At 56.0% G+C, this 16,339-nt stretch overlaps 5 protein-coding genes across 5 annotated transcripts; 3 read left to right on the top strand and 2 right to left on the bottom strand.

The window, feature by feature from the left end:
* Positions 1 to 106: 106 nt before the first annotated feature.
* On the top strand, positions 107 to 4,261 carry J7T54_005408 (Regulator of V-ATPase in vacuolar membrane protein-like protein; the record flags this gene model as incomplete). Its single annotated transcript, XM_051507625.1, has 5 exons — positions 107 to 187; positions 233 to 3,157; positions 3,218 to 3,455; positions 3,505 to 3,755; positions 3,809 to 4,261. The coding sequence occupies 5 exons, from the start codon at positions 107 to 109 to the stop codon at positions 4,259 to 4,261; spliced, it is 3,948 nt and encodes a 1,315-aa protein (XP_051361162.1).
* Positions 4,262 to 4,470: 209 nt separating this feature from the next.
* On the top strand, positions 4,471 to 6,759 carry J7T54_005407 (putative oligopeptide transporter-like protein; the record flags this gene model as incomplete). Its single annotated transcript, XM_051507624.1, has 5 exons — positions 4,471 to 4,749; positions 4,806 to 6,041; positions 6,101 to 6,246; positions 6,295 to 6,622; positions 6,685 to 6,759. The coding sequence occupies 5 exons, from the start codon at positions 4,471 to 4,473 to the stop codon at positions 6,757 to 6,759; spliced, it is 2,064 nt and encodes a 687-aa protein (XP_051361161.1).
* Positions 6,760 to 6,834: 75 nt separating this feature from the next.
* J7T54_005406 (Ribosomal protein arginine N-methyltransferase-like protein) lies at positions 6,835 to 8,478 on the bottom strand (the record flags this gene model as incomplete). Its single annotated transcript, XM_051507623.1, has 2 exons — positions 6,835 to 7,829; positions 7,893 to 8,478. 2 exons carry the CDS (start codon positions 8,476 to 8,478, stop codon positions 6,835 to 6,837), a joined length of 1,581 nt encoding a protein of 526 aa, XP_051361160.1.
* A 263-nt stretch (positions 8,479 to 8,741) lies between these two features.
* Positions 8,742 to 11,951, bottom strand: J7T54_005405 (Intracellular protein transport protein-like protein; the record flags this gene model as incomplete). Its single annotated transcript, XM_051507622.1, has 3 exons — positions 8,742 to 8,933; positions 8,982 to 9,194; positions 9,249 to 11,951. 3 exons carry the CDS (start codon positions 11,949 to 11,951, stop codon positions 8,742 to 8,744), a joined length of 3,108 nt encoding a protein of 1,035 aa, XP_051361159.1.
* A 643-nt stretch (positions 11,952 to 12,594) lies between these two features.
* J7T54_005404 (5'-3' exoribonuclease-like protein) lies at positions 12,595 to 15,736 on the top strand (the record flags this gene model as incomplete). The annotated part of the gene is made up of 3 exons (XM_051507621.1): positions 12,595 to 12,904; positions 12,956 to 15,113; positions 15,172 to 15,736. The coding sequence occupies 3 exons, from the start codon at positions 12,595 to 12,597 to the stop codon at positions 15,734 to 15,736; spliced, it is 3,033 nt and encodes a 1,010-aa protein (XP_051361158.1).
* Positions 15,737 to 16,339: the final 603 nt, after the last annotated feature.

The following is a 16,339-nucleotide window of genomic DNA, read 5'->3' as shown; positions in this document are numbered from 1 at the left end:
GCACGCTCGCGCATAACGTCTCTAGGCCCTCATCAACGGTTGACGTCCTTTCCGCACCCTCCTAGCTATACACTGGCAATGCGATCTCTTCTGCGAGGCCGGTAGTATGAGTGCAGTCCTGCCGGGCAAGCCCCAATCCCGGCTTCAGGGTCTGGCGACAGGCTGCTGGGACAGCAGGCACATTAATGTATGGACGGCAACAGTGGTCGCGCGCTTTAGCTAATTGTCGCAGGTATATATAACGGGCAACGCGATAACCATCCTCAGCGACCCGCGCACGATCCTGCAAACCATCTACGATGACGACGAGCAACCGCTAGAGGCGATCGCCCTCGACGAGAGCACCGGCAAGATCGCGAGCTGCACTTCCGAGCAGGTACGCATATACAGGCCATTCGGGCTGCGAGAGAACGCTCTCAAGTGGGCACTCGAGGCGGCATTTGCCATTCCGCACCCCGTGTCTGATTCTCCATGCGCCTTGTCTTGGGGAGGTTCCGAGGAGCTGCTACTGGGGACGAATTGGCTCTCGCTGTACTCGACCCGAGGCGAGCCGGCGTGTCTGTGGAAAAGGGAGCTCCCCAGCCCGGTAAAGTTTGCCTCGCTATCCTACGACTCGGCCTACATTGCTTCCGTTGGCTACCACGATAAGTTGCCCAAAGTCTGGCGACGTCTCGCCTATAGTTCGGACGAGGCCAGCTTTGACATGACCTATCTGCGACATCCCGAGATTGTCAGCTCCCTCCGATGGCGCAAGCCTTTTCATGTGGATCAATCGGTGGACAATGTTCTATACACGTTCTGCATTGATGCGGCCGTGAGGGTCTGGACACCGACCGAGTCCCACGACGGAAAGCACTGGCAGCTATGGGGCCAGGTCAATGTGGGAGCCTCGCTTGAAGATGGCGAGCCTGCCGCGCAGGATGTGCAGCTTGCCTTTGTCGTCGACTCCCGAGACTTTACGCCTTCGGTCGAGCGAGCGGTACAGGATCGAATGACGAACGACACAGTCGTGGACGATGTCGCGCTGGAACATCTGGTGGCCGTGGCCAGAAAGAGCCCTGAGATATGTATCGCAGTCGACAGCCTTGGACTCTTGTCAGCGTGGGCGCTCGAGGACGTCAATAGCAGCACGGCGGAGAAACCAGGGATTTTCAACATTGTACAAATCCGGTCGCGACAACTCGAGTTTCTCAGTGGCTTCCTGTCGTTGCGACAATTGCCTCACGTGGAGATACAGACGTATTGCGACAAGGCAAGTGGTCGACTGCACATTCTGTTGCATTCGTTCGATGGCAGGATAGGCGTATTCACCACTAACATTGCGGATCTGCTGGATCCCACCACCAACGATCGTCGACTGTCACTCGAGACGATATGGTCGGGCCACTCGGGATCGATTAGGAAGATGGTCCGCAACTTTAGCGGAAAGGCCGTCGTGACGCGCACGGAACAAGGGGAGAGTATTGTCTGGGGACACACCCAGTCGCGGACGAACAAGACGGGCCCGACACTCTCTCGGCGCTGTTCGATACTCGAGGAAGGTCGCATCCATCGCATCTCGGTGCTGCGAAAGGGCCGTTTCGTGGTATTCTTGCAGGCGACAACGGTCACTCTGTGGGACTGTCGGTCGGAGCGTGCTCTTTCGCTTGGCCAATGCTCCTATGAGGTGGATGGTCAGCCCTTGTGTCTGATTGTGCTGCCGCGTCCGGAGACCCGCGACTACACTACAGCCCACATTGGTACAATCACGTCAAAGGGGCGTGGTATCGTGTGGGAGATCAGTCTGCCGCGCTACTTTGACGATCCAATGTCGATGGCGGGAGGTGGGATCAAGGAGTTCTGTCGCTTTGCGCTGGAAGACATCGAAGGCCTGTCCTACGTGCTTCCAGTCGACCCGGCAGGGTCGACCCCCGTTGCCCATGGGTTTCTTGATGTCTTTGCAGGCGACGTTGCTATTTCGTACACCGACACGGGCCGAGTTGATTTCTGGACTGCACGTGTTGATCTGGAGAAGCAACACGTCGAGTGGCTGTCGACATGCACTACAGAGACTGGCATATCTGGGCTGGCATTGGTCAGCGGAAGCACGCTCAAGAAGGCAGCGCTTGCCAATGCAACCCACTCACAGGTCACAATCTGGGATATTGGCGGAGCACGCCTCGAGTTTGAGGAGGATTACAAGACGCACAACGTGGTGCAAGACCTAGACTGGACTTCAACGCCCGACTCACAGTCCATTCTCGCCGTTGGCTTTCAGTACAAAGTCGTTCTGCTGTCGCAGATGCGCTTCGACTACCTGAACAAGGGACCGGCATGGGCCCCGATACGAGAGATTGGCATTCGCGACTTGACACCGCATCCCATCGGCGATTCAACATGGCTGAGCGATGGCCACCTGGTGATTGGCGCTGGCAACCAAATGTTCATCCATGACCGCAACTTTTACCCAAGTGAACAGCATGCAGAATGGATGCGGCTGCCACACCGCAAGGATGGATCGACGGATCTGTTCGAAGTAGTCCAGCGATTCAACGGCCCACTGTCGGTGTTTCACCCACAGTTCCTCTCGCAATGCATCCTCGCTGGCAAGAGCGCGCTGGTCAGACGTGTGCTGTTCGCCCTGCACCGAATATTGAAGTATCACATTGAGGGCGAAGAGCTAGATGACTACCTCGGCTTGAGCATGGAGGAATTCTACACAGACCTCGATATGTCCAGTGCAAAATCTGGGCGACCCAACGGCTACTTTTTCGATGAAAAAGGAGAAGGCGAAGATGAAGAGGAGGAAACGTCATTCACAGAACAAACAGCGGCGGCTGTCAACGAGAAATTGACAAAGATCAGCCTCCCGCAGCTATCAGGCCATGAACAAATTCAGCTGGCAGATATTGTCGAGTGCGCCGCCTTTGTCGAGCGTCAGCGTCGGTCCATGGACGAGAACGGGGCGAGGTTCATGCTCTTCTTCCGACAGCACGCTTTGCTCAAGAGACGAGCCACCGAGATCCATCTGTCATGGCGAGAAATCAATTGGGCCTATCACTCGACCAGTCAGGACATTCTAGTGGACTTTGTGTCCCGCCAGAATCATGGCAGCATGCTCTGGGAGCACGCCCGCGAGAGCGGCATCTTCATGTGGCTATCGGACATTACCGCCGTGGTAGGATGTCCAGACCACCGTCTCTACTTTTGAATCTGCTAACAACCGCAGAAAGCACAGTTCGAGGCCATGGCCCGTAACGAGTACACGAAAAGTGACGAGAAGAACCCGGTGGACTGCAGTCTCTTCTACCTTGCCTTGCGTAAAAAGTCGGTCTTGCAAGGCCTGTGGCGCATGGCAGGCTGGAACAAAGAGCAAGCCATGACGCAGAAGCTCCTGGCCAACAACTTTGAGGACCCCAAGTGGAAGCGCGCCGCGCTGAAGAATGCGTATGCGCTGCTGAGCAAGCGTCGTTTTGGTGCGTGCGTCTCGACGCGTGATGATGGCGTGAGCTGACGACCCTGCAGCCTATGCTGCGGCATTCTTCCTCTTGGGCGATGACCTAACCGGAGCAGTCGATGTCTGCCTCAATCAGCTCAAAGATCTGCAATTGGCGATTGCGATCACGCGTGTGTATGAAAGCGACAGCGGACCGGTGCTGAACAAGATCCTGCAGGATGCAGTGCTCCCCTTGGCTGCACGCGAAGGCAATCGCTGGATGGCTTCATGGGCTTTCTGGATGCTGGGCCGCAAAGACATGGCAGTGCGCGCTCTTGTGGTAGGTTACAGATCTAGTGGTTGTTGATCTTCTCTGCTGACCAGCCCCTTCAGTCCCCAGTCTATACACTCATCGAGACACCGGGATCGCCCGACATCAAGTCTCGGCTGTACCTGACGGACGACCCGGCGCTCGTTGTCCTGTACTCGCAGCTACGCCAACAGACGTTCTCGACACTGCGCGGCGCATCCAAGGTGAGCCCCAGGGCTGAATGGGAGTTTGTGCTGCACAGTGCCAAGCTCTACGACCGCATGGGATGCGATCTGCTCGGCTTGGACCTGGTAAGGAACTGGGAGTTCCAAAAGGCGGCGCCGTCTGGCTTTGGCGGCGAGGTCAACCCTCTCAAGCTGCTGCGGAGGAGAAGCTCGTTGATAGTGGACGACAGGAATGGTGGGTTCTTGCAGAAGGGAATGCCGCAGGATGGACCGGCCAAGAAGCCGCAACCTCCGCCGACCATGTTTGAGGAGCCGGATGCGGGATCATTGCTCGATAGCTTTGGCTTCTGATAGCCTACTTCATAATGACTAGTATTTCTAATTGCCTGGTCTGAGAGCAGCAGGAGAGTCGGAGCAGCTTGTTCGGACAGCCTGACGTCGTGCTTAGTCATGTCCGCTCAACGCCGAAGGCCGATATGGGCATTACTCATGCGCCCGTCCGTCAACATGACCTTGGAAGTCTCGCTCGACATCTGCGCGTCTCGCCATCACGTCAAAGCATGGTGCCTCCGATACCACCTGGACGTAGTTTCACTGTTCGCAGTGTGGCGGCCGGCCTCGCGGTCGGCACCGTCATCTGCGCGGCAAATGTCTACTTTGGCCTCCAGACTGGGTGGGTGTCCATCATGTCCATGCCAGCCAGTCTGATGGGCTTCGCCATCTTCAAGGTGCTCTCGAAACACCTGAGCTTCCCATTCACACCGGTTGAGAATGTGCTGCTGCAGAGCGTGGCGTGCGGCATGGCCATCATGCCGCTTGGGTGTGGTCTCGTTGGTGTGGTGAGTTTGGCGGACGTGGAGATGGTGAGCAAGAAGGGGACTAACGTGTGCCACAGATTCCCGCGATGACTGATCTCTTGAAGCCAGAAGAGAGGGGGCCCTTGAATTTGAGCGTATGGCAACTCGTCGTTTGGTCCTTGGGCCTCTGCTACTTTGGCGTGGTCTTTGCCGTGCCCTTGCGGAAGCAGGTCATCATCAAGGAGCGCCTGCGTTTTCCGAGTGGCTTCAGCACCGCGGTGCTCATCTCGGTTCTGCACGACCAGGGTCACCAATCTCAAAAGGAGCTGGACGCCGCGGCCGAGGGCAAGTTTGCTGCCTTGGTGCCACGGGACGAGCCTCTCCTGGCGTCGGACCGACTTGAGGAAGAGTACGACGACGACCCTGCCGAAGATTCGCAAGATCCAAAGCACGACTGGGCCGGCAACATGCGCCTGTTGCTCATCTGCTTCGGTCTCTCGGGTCTATACACCGTGTCTACCTACTTCCTCCCTGTGTTGCGGAACCTCCCCATCTTCGGGACGGTGGCGGCGAACACGTGGCTGTGGACGCTCAACCCCAGTTTTGCGTACATTGGACAAGGCATCATCATGGGTGCCGAGACGACCATGCACATGACGCTGGGAGCCATTGTTGGCTGGGCGATCCTCAGTCCCCTGGCCAAGTCCAAAGGCTGGGCGCCAGGCGATGTGGGAGACTGGGAGACAGGCAGCAAGGGCTGGATTGTGTGGGTGTCTTTGTCCATCATGCTTGTCGACGCGGTGGTGAGCCTGGCTTACATTGCACTTCAACCTCTCCTTGGGAAGCACGTAGCACGCCTCTCCAGCGATGTCTACGGGAATTTCAGAAGCAGCAGGGTCGGAAAGCTACTGCGGCTCGACGCGTACGAGTACACTCCGCTACAGGACAGGGACGACGAGCATGCCTCCCAGCGAGACTCGATTGACGATGCTGAGCGCAGACAGACGCTCACGGATGATCTGGATGCTGACGCACCGCCTGAGCAGCGCATTGGGAAAGAGACAGTGTCTGTCGGCCTGCTCTTGTCCATCGGCCTGTGCGTGCTGACGATTCACATCGTTTTTGGGGACCTTGTGCCTGTCTATGCCACTGTCATCGCCGTCTTGATGGCCTTGGTGTTGAGCATCATGGGTGTTAGGGCCCTCGGCGAGACAGATCTTAATCCAGTTTCGGGTATCAGCAAGCTCGCGCAGCTCTTCTTTGCTCTGATCATTCCGCAGGGGCACAAGTCAAGCGTGCTGATCAATCTTGTGGCTGGCGCAGTGTCTGAAGCCGTGAGTCAAGCACCCCCAACTCTCAGCTGTTTATACCGTGATCTCGCTGACCAGTTCAGGGCGCCCTTCAAGCTGGAGATTTGATGCAGGATCTCAAGACGGGCCATCTACTTGGTGCAGCCCCGAAAGCGCAATTCTGGGGCCAGGTCATTGGCGCCACGGCAGGGGCCGTCTTCAGCTCGTTCATCTACAGACTCTACACCACGTATGTCCAACCGGACCCTCACTCTACGGAACTTGACTGACCTTGCAGGGTGTATGAGATTCCCGGCGAGCTCTTCCAAGTCCCCACTGCCTATGTGTGGATATTCACTGCCCGGCTTGTCACGGGCAAAGGCCTCCCGTACATGGCCACCGAGTGGGCCATTGGGGCCGGAGTTCTCTTCGTGTTTTTCACCCTGATCAGGACTTTTTCTGTTGGCAAAGCGTGGCGGTCCTGGGTCCCTGGAGGTATCGCCGTGGCTGTTGGCATGTACAATGTGCCCTCTTTCACACTGGCACGAGCCATTGGCGGCGTCGGGGGTTGGATATGGGTGCACAGGATGAAGAGGTCAAACACGCCCATGATCATCCTTGCTTCGGTTGGTCTCGCCCCTGTCTTCCATGTGCCTGTCGAGAGAATATGTCACTAACCTCATCACAGGGCTTCATCTTGGGTGAGGGATTCCTCAGCATTGTCAACCTTGTGCTGCAAGGGCTTCAAGTTCCGCACTTTTAGACGCCATATACCTATCCCCGCCATCTAGTCTATTCCCAAGATTTATCATCATCATCATCAGCATCATAGAATTATCTACTTCATCTTCCATGAGCGGCTCTTCATTTCCTGGTCGTTAATCGCCCACTTGGCCCCCACTGTCAATGCCCTTGCGTTGTCCTCGGCAGCAGTGTAGATGATCTCGCCCGTGAGCTTGGTGCCGGCCTTGAGATCCTTGCGCGAATCATCAGGCGGCATGAGCAGATAGCCCTGCTTCCAGTGCGTGGGTGTGGTGAAGGGTCCCGTTGAGAAGGCGACATTGCCCTGCTTCTGCTTGTTCCACTCCTCGGGAGTGACCTCGGGCGCAGGCGCAGGCTCGTCATGGTTCGTGTTGAAGTGGTTGTCGAACCAGATGAGGAAACCATCGAGCATGTCAATATCCTTATCGAGGGTCGACTCCCATTTTTCCGTGAAGAACAGCTCCTCCTTCTTGACGGTCATCAGGTCCAGAACCTTGAAAGGATAAGGCTTGCCACAGACGGACTCCTTGGGCACGACCTCGATCCTCGCCTCGTCATAGATGCCTTCCTGCATCGCCTTAAAGTCGAAGCCGTAAACGTCCCTCCAGTAGTGGATGTGGTCACCGACAAACTCGGGATCGGCCACGGGCGCCATCCACATGGTCGCCGAGCTGGGGGCTAGGATGCCGTCTGGCTTCAGATACCTGTCCCGCGCGTAGAGCACGCTGGGAAGCATGGCCTCGTACAGGAGGAAGTAGCCCATCCACTCGCTGACAATGACGTCGACCTTGTCTACGGGGAGGACAACGTCCTCAATGGCACCCTTGACGCAAGTGATGACGTCCGACAGACCGTTATTGAAGATGTTCTCGCGAGCCTTGGTCATAATGTCGGACTTGTCCACGGAAATGACCTGCTTGGCGCCGGCTTTGGCGCAGAACATGCTGAGGATGCCCGTGCCGCAGCCAATGTCCAGAACGACCTTGTCCTTGAAGAGTTGCTTGTTGTTGTAGATGAAGTCGCGGTAGGCGTCTGTTCGGACGGCATCCTTGAGCATGGTCTCGTGAATCTCTGCGCTCCGCGTTAGTTCCAAGACGCTTATTCATCTTCATTGCATTTCTGCTAGGATCATACCATGTGCTGCATATGACTCAAAGTAGTATTCCGAGTCATCCTTCTTGGGCGCGGATGTCAACGGCGTCGGCTCGGCATCGTCGCCCCAGCGCTTGTCCAGGGTCTGTTCCACCGTCAGGCGATAGTTGGCGAACTGGTCGCGCAGGTTCTCCAGCTCTTCCTCGAGAGCCCTGGCGCGCGTGGCAGGATCCGCAGTCGTCTCCTGATCCGCCTCGAGAACCTCATCGAGCGTAAACAGCAAAGCGTCGTTTTCAAGGACAGGTTTCAGGTACTGGTCGTCCTCAATGTCCTTGGCTGAGATCTGCTCAGGCAGAGGCTGGTTGGACTGCACCTTTGATCGAACGTAGTTAACGAGCTTGATCGCGCCATAAAAGTCCAGCCCTAGTCTCTTGACAATGGCGAGCAAGTCGAAGTTGTGCTTATTCTTGCAGTACGCCAGCATCTCCTTGGGGTTCGGGAAAGTCTGCTCGTCAAAGAGCGACACAACAGTTGAGGGCTCCTCATCAGGTTCGACATCTTGCCAGTCGCTCCCCTCAGAGCTCTCGGAGGCGCTGCTGGCCGAGTCACGATCGCGGTTTCCAGGCATGTCAATTGCGGTATTCAAACAAGCGTCGTGGTGGTGTGATGGTGAATTTTAAACGAGTACTGTATCTCACATGAAAATATCTACAAAGCTGCCCGCATCCCACCAGCCAAATAAGGCTGTGACGCAGGGTCTGCGGGGTGTGGATCCACACACTACAAAATCGCTACAGCCTTGGAGGCGTGGTCCCTTGATGGATTCTTTCAGGCATTTCTTCCCTCATGATCAGAACACGTATGTATATGTAAGATCGCTTACTCAGGTATCTAGTCGACGTCGCTGTCGTCACTTCCATCTTCATCATCCTCCCCATCGGAGACCGTCTCGCCCAGCTCCCGCAAGCGAGCCTTGTACTTGGCGACCTTCTCTTCAAGATCACCAAATACCATGAGGAGATCATCGAGCTCAGATTGCGTAGAATCCTTCGCCTTGATAGCTTCTGACTTTTCGGACTCGGCCTGGTCACAGTTAGGGTGCGCTATGCGGGATGGCATGGTATCACTCACCTTTCTGGCCTTGGTACCCGCGGTATCGGAAGCCTTGTGTGCTTCTTCAAGTTCACATTCCAGATCCTTCATCTTCGTTTCAAGGTCCTTGATCTTCTTGTTGAGTTTCTTGGCTTCTGCCTCTGCCTCTTTCACCTGCTTGTTGGGATTGGCCAGGGCCTTGGTGTGCTCGTCCTTTAGGGCCTGCAGCTCTTGGCTCTTGGTCTTGTTGGCCTGTGATGGTCCGTCAGCAGGGCATCAACGTCGAGTAGAGCGGCGGGTTCTTACCTTCATCAGATCGACTTCTAGTCGGCTTATAGTGGCCTTGAGATCGGCGACCTCGGCTTCGGTTCGTCGTTGTAGACGCTCCGCTTCCGTTTCAGCGGTCTTCTTGACCTGCGCCACCTTCTCATCGAGCTCTGTGTCTTTGGATTTGAGTTGTTCGCGTAGTTTAGACAGCTCCTTGTCCTTCTCGGATATTTGCGTCGTCAGTTTCTTTTCGCTCTCGGCTTGTTGTGCCTTGTGTTTCTTCTCAATGTCCGTCTGCTGCGCTTTGAGCTTCTTCTCGACCTCCGCTTGTTGCGCAGCGAGCTTCTTCTGCAGCTCTGCCTCTTTGGCAGCGTGTTGGTTCTTCAACTGTTCAGACTGCTTCTCAAAGGCTGAGTTGCGCGCCGCGAGCTGTCTTTGCAGGTCAGCCTCCTTGGCAGAAATCTGAGATCGCAGCTGCTCCATTTGCTTCTCGACAGCAGCATCCTTGGCTGTGTGCTGCGTCTGCAACTTCCTCAACTCGGCCTCGTGGGCCTTTGCCATGGCCGTCATCTCTTCCTTTGCTTTGTTGAGGTCGACAGCGATCAGGTCTGCGGCGCGCCGATGCTCCGTCTTCTCCTGACCAAGCTGGTTCTCCAGCGCTGTCACGGCGAGCTGGGCATCCTCCAACGCTTTGTCCTTGTCGCTTAGCTGAGCGCGCAGCGAGTCGACCAATTCACGTGAAATGCCTTTTTGCACGCCATTGTTGATCACGGAGATCTCCAACCCTGGTTCCCGATCTATGCAGCGCGTGATGCGGCTGCAATTGTCCTTGAGAAAGTTCACAAAGATACTGTCAAGGAAGACCTCGGGCAATGTCCCAGACTCGTCGGCCTTTTGCGGAATGACCTCGAAGTCGCGGACCAATGGATGACTGCGTAGCTCGTTGAGGCGGTCGTGGTACGTGTCGCGATCAAGCCTCGACAGTAGTATTGTTTGAAGGGTGGCGCGTGGTATGGGTGAATCTCGTGTGGAAAACTCATACGCTACGCCCAGAAGCATAGTGCAGAGCCCTTGCACGAGGTCGCCTCCAGAAACTACCGGTTGCAAGATTGCCTGGATGAGGCTCTGGATGTTGCTGCCCTCGCTGAGAAAGTCGTTGACGGCGTCAATGTCTTCGTACAACCAACCAAGCAACAGCATCAAGTAGCCCACCAGGATTCGCGGGTCGTCATCGCGACGCAGGCCCGCCACAAGATGGGCCGCCACCGTCTGGATGCTTGTCACCACCTCCTCGCCGTTCTCTGCGTCACCCTCTGTGAGAGCAGACGCCTTCGACTTGGCGATGGGATTGTCGTAGAGGAGGTGGAACGCGATCACGGCCGCAAACCACAGGCGATATGGGTCACTGGGTGAAAGGACTGCTGCTGGGTTTAACAACACAGTCAAGACGTTAGTCACCTCATCGTTCCCTGACTGATGACCCTCAATGGCTCTGGACAGGAAATGCGCCTTCACTTCGGCGTGATTCGAAAAGTAAGCCTTTAGACACTCGCAAGCTGCAAAGCGGACGTCGAATGCCCCTAGATCCTGAACACTTAGCGTAAGGTCGAGCAGACCGTCAATCACGTAGACTTTTGCATGCCCGTTTGTCTTGTCGTCGTTGTCATGGATTTCTTGGAGGGGTGCCGTCACCATGAGCTGGGCAAAGGTCTCTTGCATGCTGGCGTTGCTCCTAATCAAGTCGCCAACAGTCACCAAGGCCTCGCCTTTGATCGTCGCGTGAGCCTCATGACTGAACGCGAGCTGCAGGACACTGAATGCCAAGCCTTGCTTCCAGAATGCAGCTTGATTCTGCGCGGTGCCCTTGGATCCGGTCAGAAATAGGCGAACCACCGCCAGGAAGGCATATAGATTGCGATTACGTTGCGCCAAGGCCCACTCGGCGATCTCAGGTTCCTGGCTTTGGGCTTCCAACAGTTGCGCGAGAAGCTCTGCTAGCTTGGCGATGCAACCTGATTCCCGGAAGAGCGATTGATTGGTCTTGTTGCGCCGGAGGAGGTTGACGAGAAGAATGAAACAGTCTTCTACAGACCGCCCTCCTTCCGCGAGTGAGCCATCCGCAGCGACGACGTTGAAGATTCTGTCAAAGGCGTTTTCGAAAGCAACGAGCTTCTGGATGTCGATCGAGTTGTGGGTCAAGTAGATCAGCAGGGTGACGGCCTCGTTCCGGACAGCCTCTCGCTGGTCGTCCAGCGCCGCCACGAGCCGTGGAATACCAGAGGGAGCCGTGAAGATGCACTCCTTTGTGCGTTCTGCCCTAGCATTGGAGATGGCGGCGAGCAATTGAAGCGAGTATAGCCGACCGTAAAAGTCGTTGTTTTCCAGAAAGTCCAGTAGCAAGGTGATGTTCTCCGCACGTTGTGTGAATTCGTCAGCCATCCACAATGCCACCTCGTCTGAAGCTTCTGGGCTGTCCGCATTCGGGTTGAACAGCATCAGGAGAGTTTCGAGGACCACCTTGACCGTGTCTACATCCTCGCCGTCTTTATTCAAGCTTCCAATCAGACTTCTTAGCGCACCGGATGACACAGACGCCGGATAGTCTTTGGCAAAGCTGCGTAGACCAAGGATAGCTGCTCTTCGGTCCTCGAGGAGGGTTGCTGAGCTGAGTCGACTGCTCAACGTCGAGATCGTCTCGCTGACAGACTGCTTAGCAGGCGCCGTAGATATAGTAGAGAACATATTGTCGGCTGTTGCAGGCCATCGGGTGGAACTGAATTGACTGCTGTACCGTGCGTCAAGCGCACCGTTCGTGTTGGATCAGGGGTCGATGGCCATTGGGAAGTGATATCCTGTAGGCATTCAGCAGATGATCAATACGATCGTCAAGCCGCAATGAGACTTACCTCCAACAGTGCTGTCGCGCTCTCTAGCTATAGTCAATCTGTCCTCGAGCTACGGCTGTCTGGACAGCTTGCTAAAGATTGAGTGGATACTGGACCCTGAGCGACTGCGCCATACTTTCAGCCACAGCGGGGCCTATGTACGTATCAAGTCGTCAGCCTTGCATGAATCAGCCACTTTTAGCGCGGCCGCACATTGTTGCAGCACTGAAAAGATGACAGTCGCTGAAGGCTCGAGAGTCAAGAGCCTTTCTTGCGCCAACATCATCAAGTCGACGTTTTCAGCGTCGCTTTGTGATCGCCTTCCCTCCTTTCATCGTCAAACAGGGATCCGTCGTCCTCCATTCATTGCAAGGCTCACCCATGCCGCATCGCTCGGGCTCGATTTTACATCAAAACCAGGGCGCGCTGCCCCTCGAACATTCATCAAGATCTCGACAGTAGCCGACTCGACTTTCGCGACGCGCGAAACCTAGCCCATCATGGGTATTCCCGCTGCTTTCCGATGGCTGTCCAATCGGTACCCCAAGATCATCTCGCCGGTGATGGAGGACCAACCCGTGAAGATGGACGACGGCTCGACGATTCCCGTTGACACGACCAGACCAAACCCCAACGGCGAAGAATTTGACAATCTTTACCTGGATATGAATGGCATTGTGCATCCTTGTACTCACCCGGAGGATAGACCGGCACCGAAGGACGAGGAAGAGATGATGCTGGAGGTGTTTCGGTACACAGATCGTGTCGTCAACATGGTCAGGCCGCGCAAGCTGCTGATGATCGCTGTCGGTATGTCTTGTCCATCAGAACCCGCCCCAGAATCCTGCTAACACTTCCCAGACGGTGTCGCTCCTCGTGCGAAGATGAATCAGCAACGTTCCCGACGTTTCCGCTCAGCGCAAGAGGCGAAGGAGAAGGCAGACGAAAAACAGGAGCTCATCAAGCTCTTGAAGCAGCAACACGGCGGCGAGCTACCGCCCGACAGCGAATTCAACGTTGTGAAGCAGGTGTTTGATTCGAACACCATCACCCCGGGTACGCCTTTCATGGATATCCTGGCCATCAGCCTGCGATACTGGTGCCAGTATAAGCTCAACACAGACCCTGGATGGGCGAAGTTGAAGGTCATCATCTCCGACGCAACGGTGCCCGGCGAGGGAGAGCACAAGATTATGGCGTTTGTCCGATCGCAACGCGCGTCTCCGGAGCACGACCCCAACACGCGCCATGTCATCTACGGTCTCGATGCCGATTTGATCATGTTGGGACTGGCGACGCACGAGCCGCATTTTAGAGTTTTGCGCGAGGACGTCTTCTTCCAAGACAGCAAGGCGAGAATGTGCAAGATTTGTGGACAAAAGGGCCACGACGCGCGGAATTGTAAAGGTGACGCGAAAGAGAAAGAGGGACAACACGACGAGAAGGATCATGGCGTCGCCTTGAAGCCCTTCATCTGGCTCCATGTGTCCGTTCTGCGGGAGTACCTGGCCATTGAGCTCAGCGTGCCCGACCTGCCCTTCCGATTCGACCTCGAGCGCGCCGTCGACGACTGGATCTTCATGTGCTGCTTTGTCGGAAACGATTTCCTGCCGCATTTGCCAGCTTTGGAAATTCGGGAGGATGGCATTGACACACTCATGGCCATTTGGCGCGACAACTTGCCTTCCATGGGAGGCTACGTCACAAAAGATGGTCACATTGACATGGACAGGGCCCAGATCATCATGAATGGTCTCGCCAAGCAAGAAGACGCCATCTTCAAGAGACGCAAGGAGCAAGAGAGGCGCCGCGAAGCCAACGCCAAACGGAGGAAGCTGCAGAATGACAGTAGTGCTCAGAACGGCGCCCCTGGAGGCGGCAATTCTGGTGGTGGCGGTGGACGCCCCAAGAAAGACCAAGACTCTACCCCCAAGCATCTCCTCCGGCCCATAGAGTCATACCATGAGAAGAAGCTGCCTGCAATCTACAACCAGGGCGTCACGCACGATAAGGTCGTGAACCGTGGTCCTGCTGATGCAAATGCTGCGAACAAGAGCGCAGCCAGCGTGCTCAAGAGTCAGCTTCGCGGTGGTAAGCCGGCACCAGCGGCACCGGCTGGGGCTTCTGCCGCGGAACCTGCAGCCGACACTGAGACCGCCAGCGCGCTTGGGAAACGCAAGGCCGCCGATGCTGTCGACGGGACGGATACCCCCAAATCCACCGAGACCCCCGGAAGCGCTACGCCTGCGGCTACTGAAAATGACGAGCCAGTGGACAATGTCCGCCTCTGGGAAGATGGCTATCAAGACCGATACTATCAGCAAAAGTTCGGGAAAGACCCCGGCGATTTGGACTTCCGCAAGTCGGTCGCCCATTCATATGCCGAAGGTCTAGCGTGGGTACTTCTCTACTACTTCCAGGGCTGCCCTTCCTGGGAGTGGTATTACCCTTACCACTACGCACCCTTTGCTGCGGATTTCCGAGACCTCAACCAGCTGGAAATCTCGTTCGAAAAGGGCCGCATCGCGAAGCCGTTCGAGCAGCTGATGAGCGTGCTGCCTGCTGGGTCGCGCTCTGCCATTCCGGATGTTTTCCATCCCCTGATGCTGGAGGAGAACAGCGAGATTATCGATTTCTATCCCCAGGAGTTTGAGACCGACCTGAATGGCAAGAAGTTTGCCTGGCAGGGCGTGGCTCTCCTGCCGTTCATCGACATGCAGCGGCTGTTGTCTGCGGTGGAATCCAAGTACCACCTTCTCAGCGAAGATGACAAGGCGCGCAACGGCGTGGGCAAGGATATTCTCATCTTGTCGGATGCGAATGAGGGTATTTACGATGATATCCTAACGAATTTCTACTCCAAGAAGCAGGGCGCGCCTCATTTCAAGCTGAATCCGAAGAACAGCGGCGGCATGTCCGGCAAAGTCGCCAAAATGGAGGAGTACGTGCCGCATGGCTTGCTACAATATCCCTTGAAGCGCAAGGCCATGCCCGATCTCGACTATGACAGCTCTGTCACGTAAGTTCACCACTGAGATATCTGATCAACACGGCCAGGGTTGCTAACGTGCTACTAGTGTGATTTACGAGATGCCCACGACATCGCAAACCCACAAGTCGATGCTGCTGCGTGGTGCGAAACTGCCGCCGCCAGCGCTGAACAGGAGTGATATTGAGATCATGAAGAGCAAGTCCAGGCGCGGTGGACGCAACCATGGCGGCGCTCCTCTGGGCCGGTTTGATCACAACAGTGGACGGCATGAGCCTGTTAACTACGGTCCCAACGGAAACGGGCAACGAGGAGGCGGCTATCGAGGAGGCCGAGGCGGAGGCCGCGGTGGTAATGGCGGTGGTGGTTACGGCCGTGGAGGATACCCGCCACAGCAGTCATTCCCAGGAGCGCCGCCCCCAGGATGGCAACCACCGCCTCCCGGAGGTCCTGGCTTCGGTATGGGTGGCCCTCCTCCACCACCGCCGACGTATCAGCAGCAAGGAGGAAGAGGCGGTTACAACAATGGCTGGGCGCCGCCACCTGGGCCGCCTGGGCCGCCAGGATACTATGGGCAGTATCAGGGACAGCCTCCGCCACCAGCTCCCAGCTATAGAGGCAACGGCCAGCACCGGGATTCGCGAAGATATTAGGCAATGTGTATGGATATCTCGGGCGATTTAAACATGGGGGAGGTGTGATTTCGCATTTGGAAGCTGTTGGCTGGTTTGAGTAAAGGCGTTGGGGTACGAGTCTATCTGTGGAGAGAACATTGAAGGGAGGACGAAAACACTCGAATACCAGACATGAAATAGAACATGTGCAATGCATTTTCGCTGAGAGTGCCAAGATAAGTTGGCCTGAAGTTCCCTCAACTCCTGAGGTTGTCGATGCTGAGTCATTTCTCCTGCAGCGGGCATCAGGGGTAGGAGTCAGGTCCGGGGTGCGAGATTGCCACGCCCACTCGCGGCAGTTTGTAAATTGTAAAACACGAACAGGTTGTACACGTCCAGTGTGTGACACTTGACAGTGCTTGTGGCCCATTGTGAGGAGATGTTTTGGGGTCTGATTACAGCGGGATTGCAAGTCCCAGCCTCTGGCCATCGTGACTAGACACGATTCATCGCCCTGTACGGAGTACGACTTGCTTGAGGCCTGATGGAAGGAGATACTCTGGTTGGAGGCAACCAGCGCCAATCCAGCTAGCCTGGTCAGGTACCAGCAGATGTGCCGCCAGACCCCAAGTTAAGTACCTA

The sequence above is a fragment of the Emericellopsis cladophorae genome (genome assembly GCF_022114955.1).
Source record: "Emericellopsis cladophorae strain MUM 19.33 chromosome Unknown NODE_34_length_249702_cov_121_792324, whole genome shotgun sequence".
NCBI lineage: Eukaryota > Fungi > Ascomycota > Sordariomycetes > Hypocreales > Bionectriaceae > Emericellopsis > Emericellopsis cladophorae.
The sequence above is the reverse complement of the archived record's forward strand: the minus strand, read 5'-3'. Positions and strand labels throughout refer to the sequence as shown.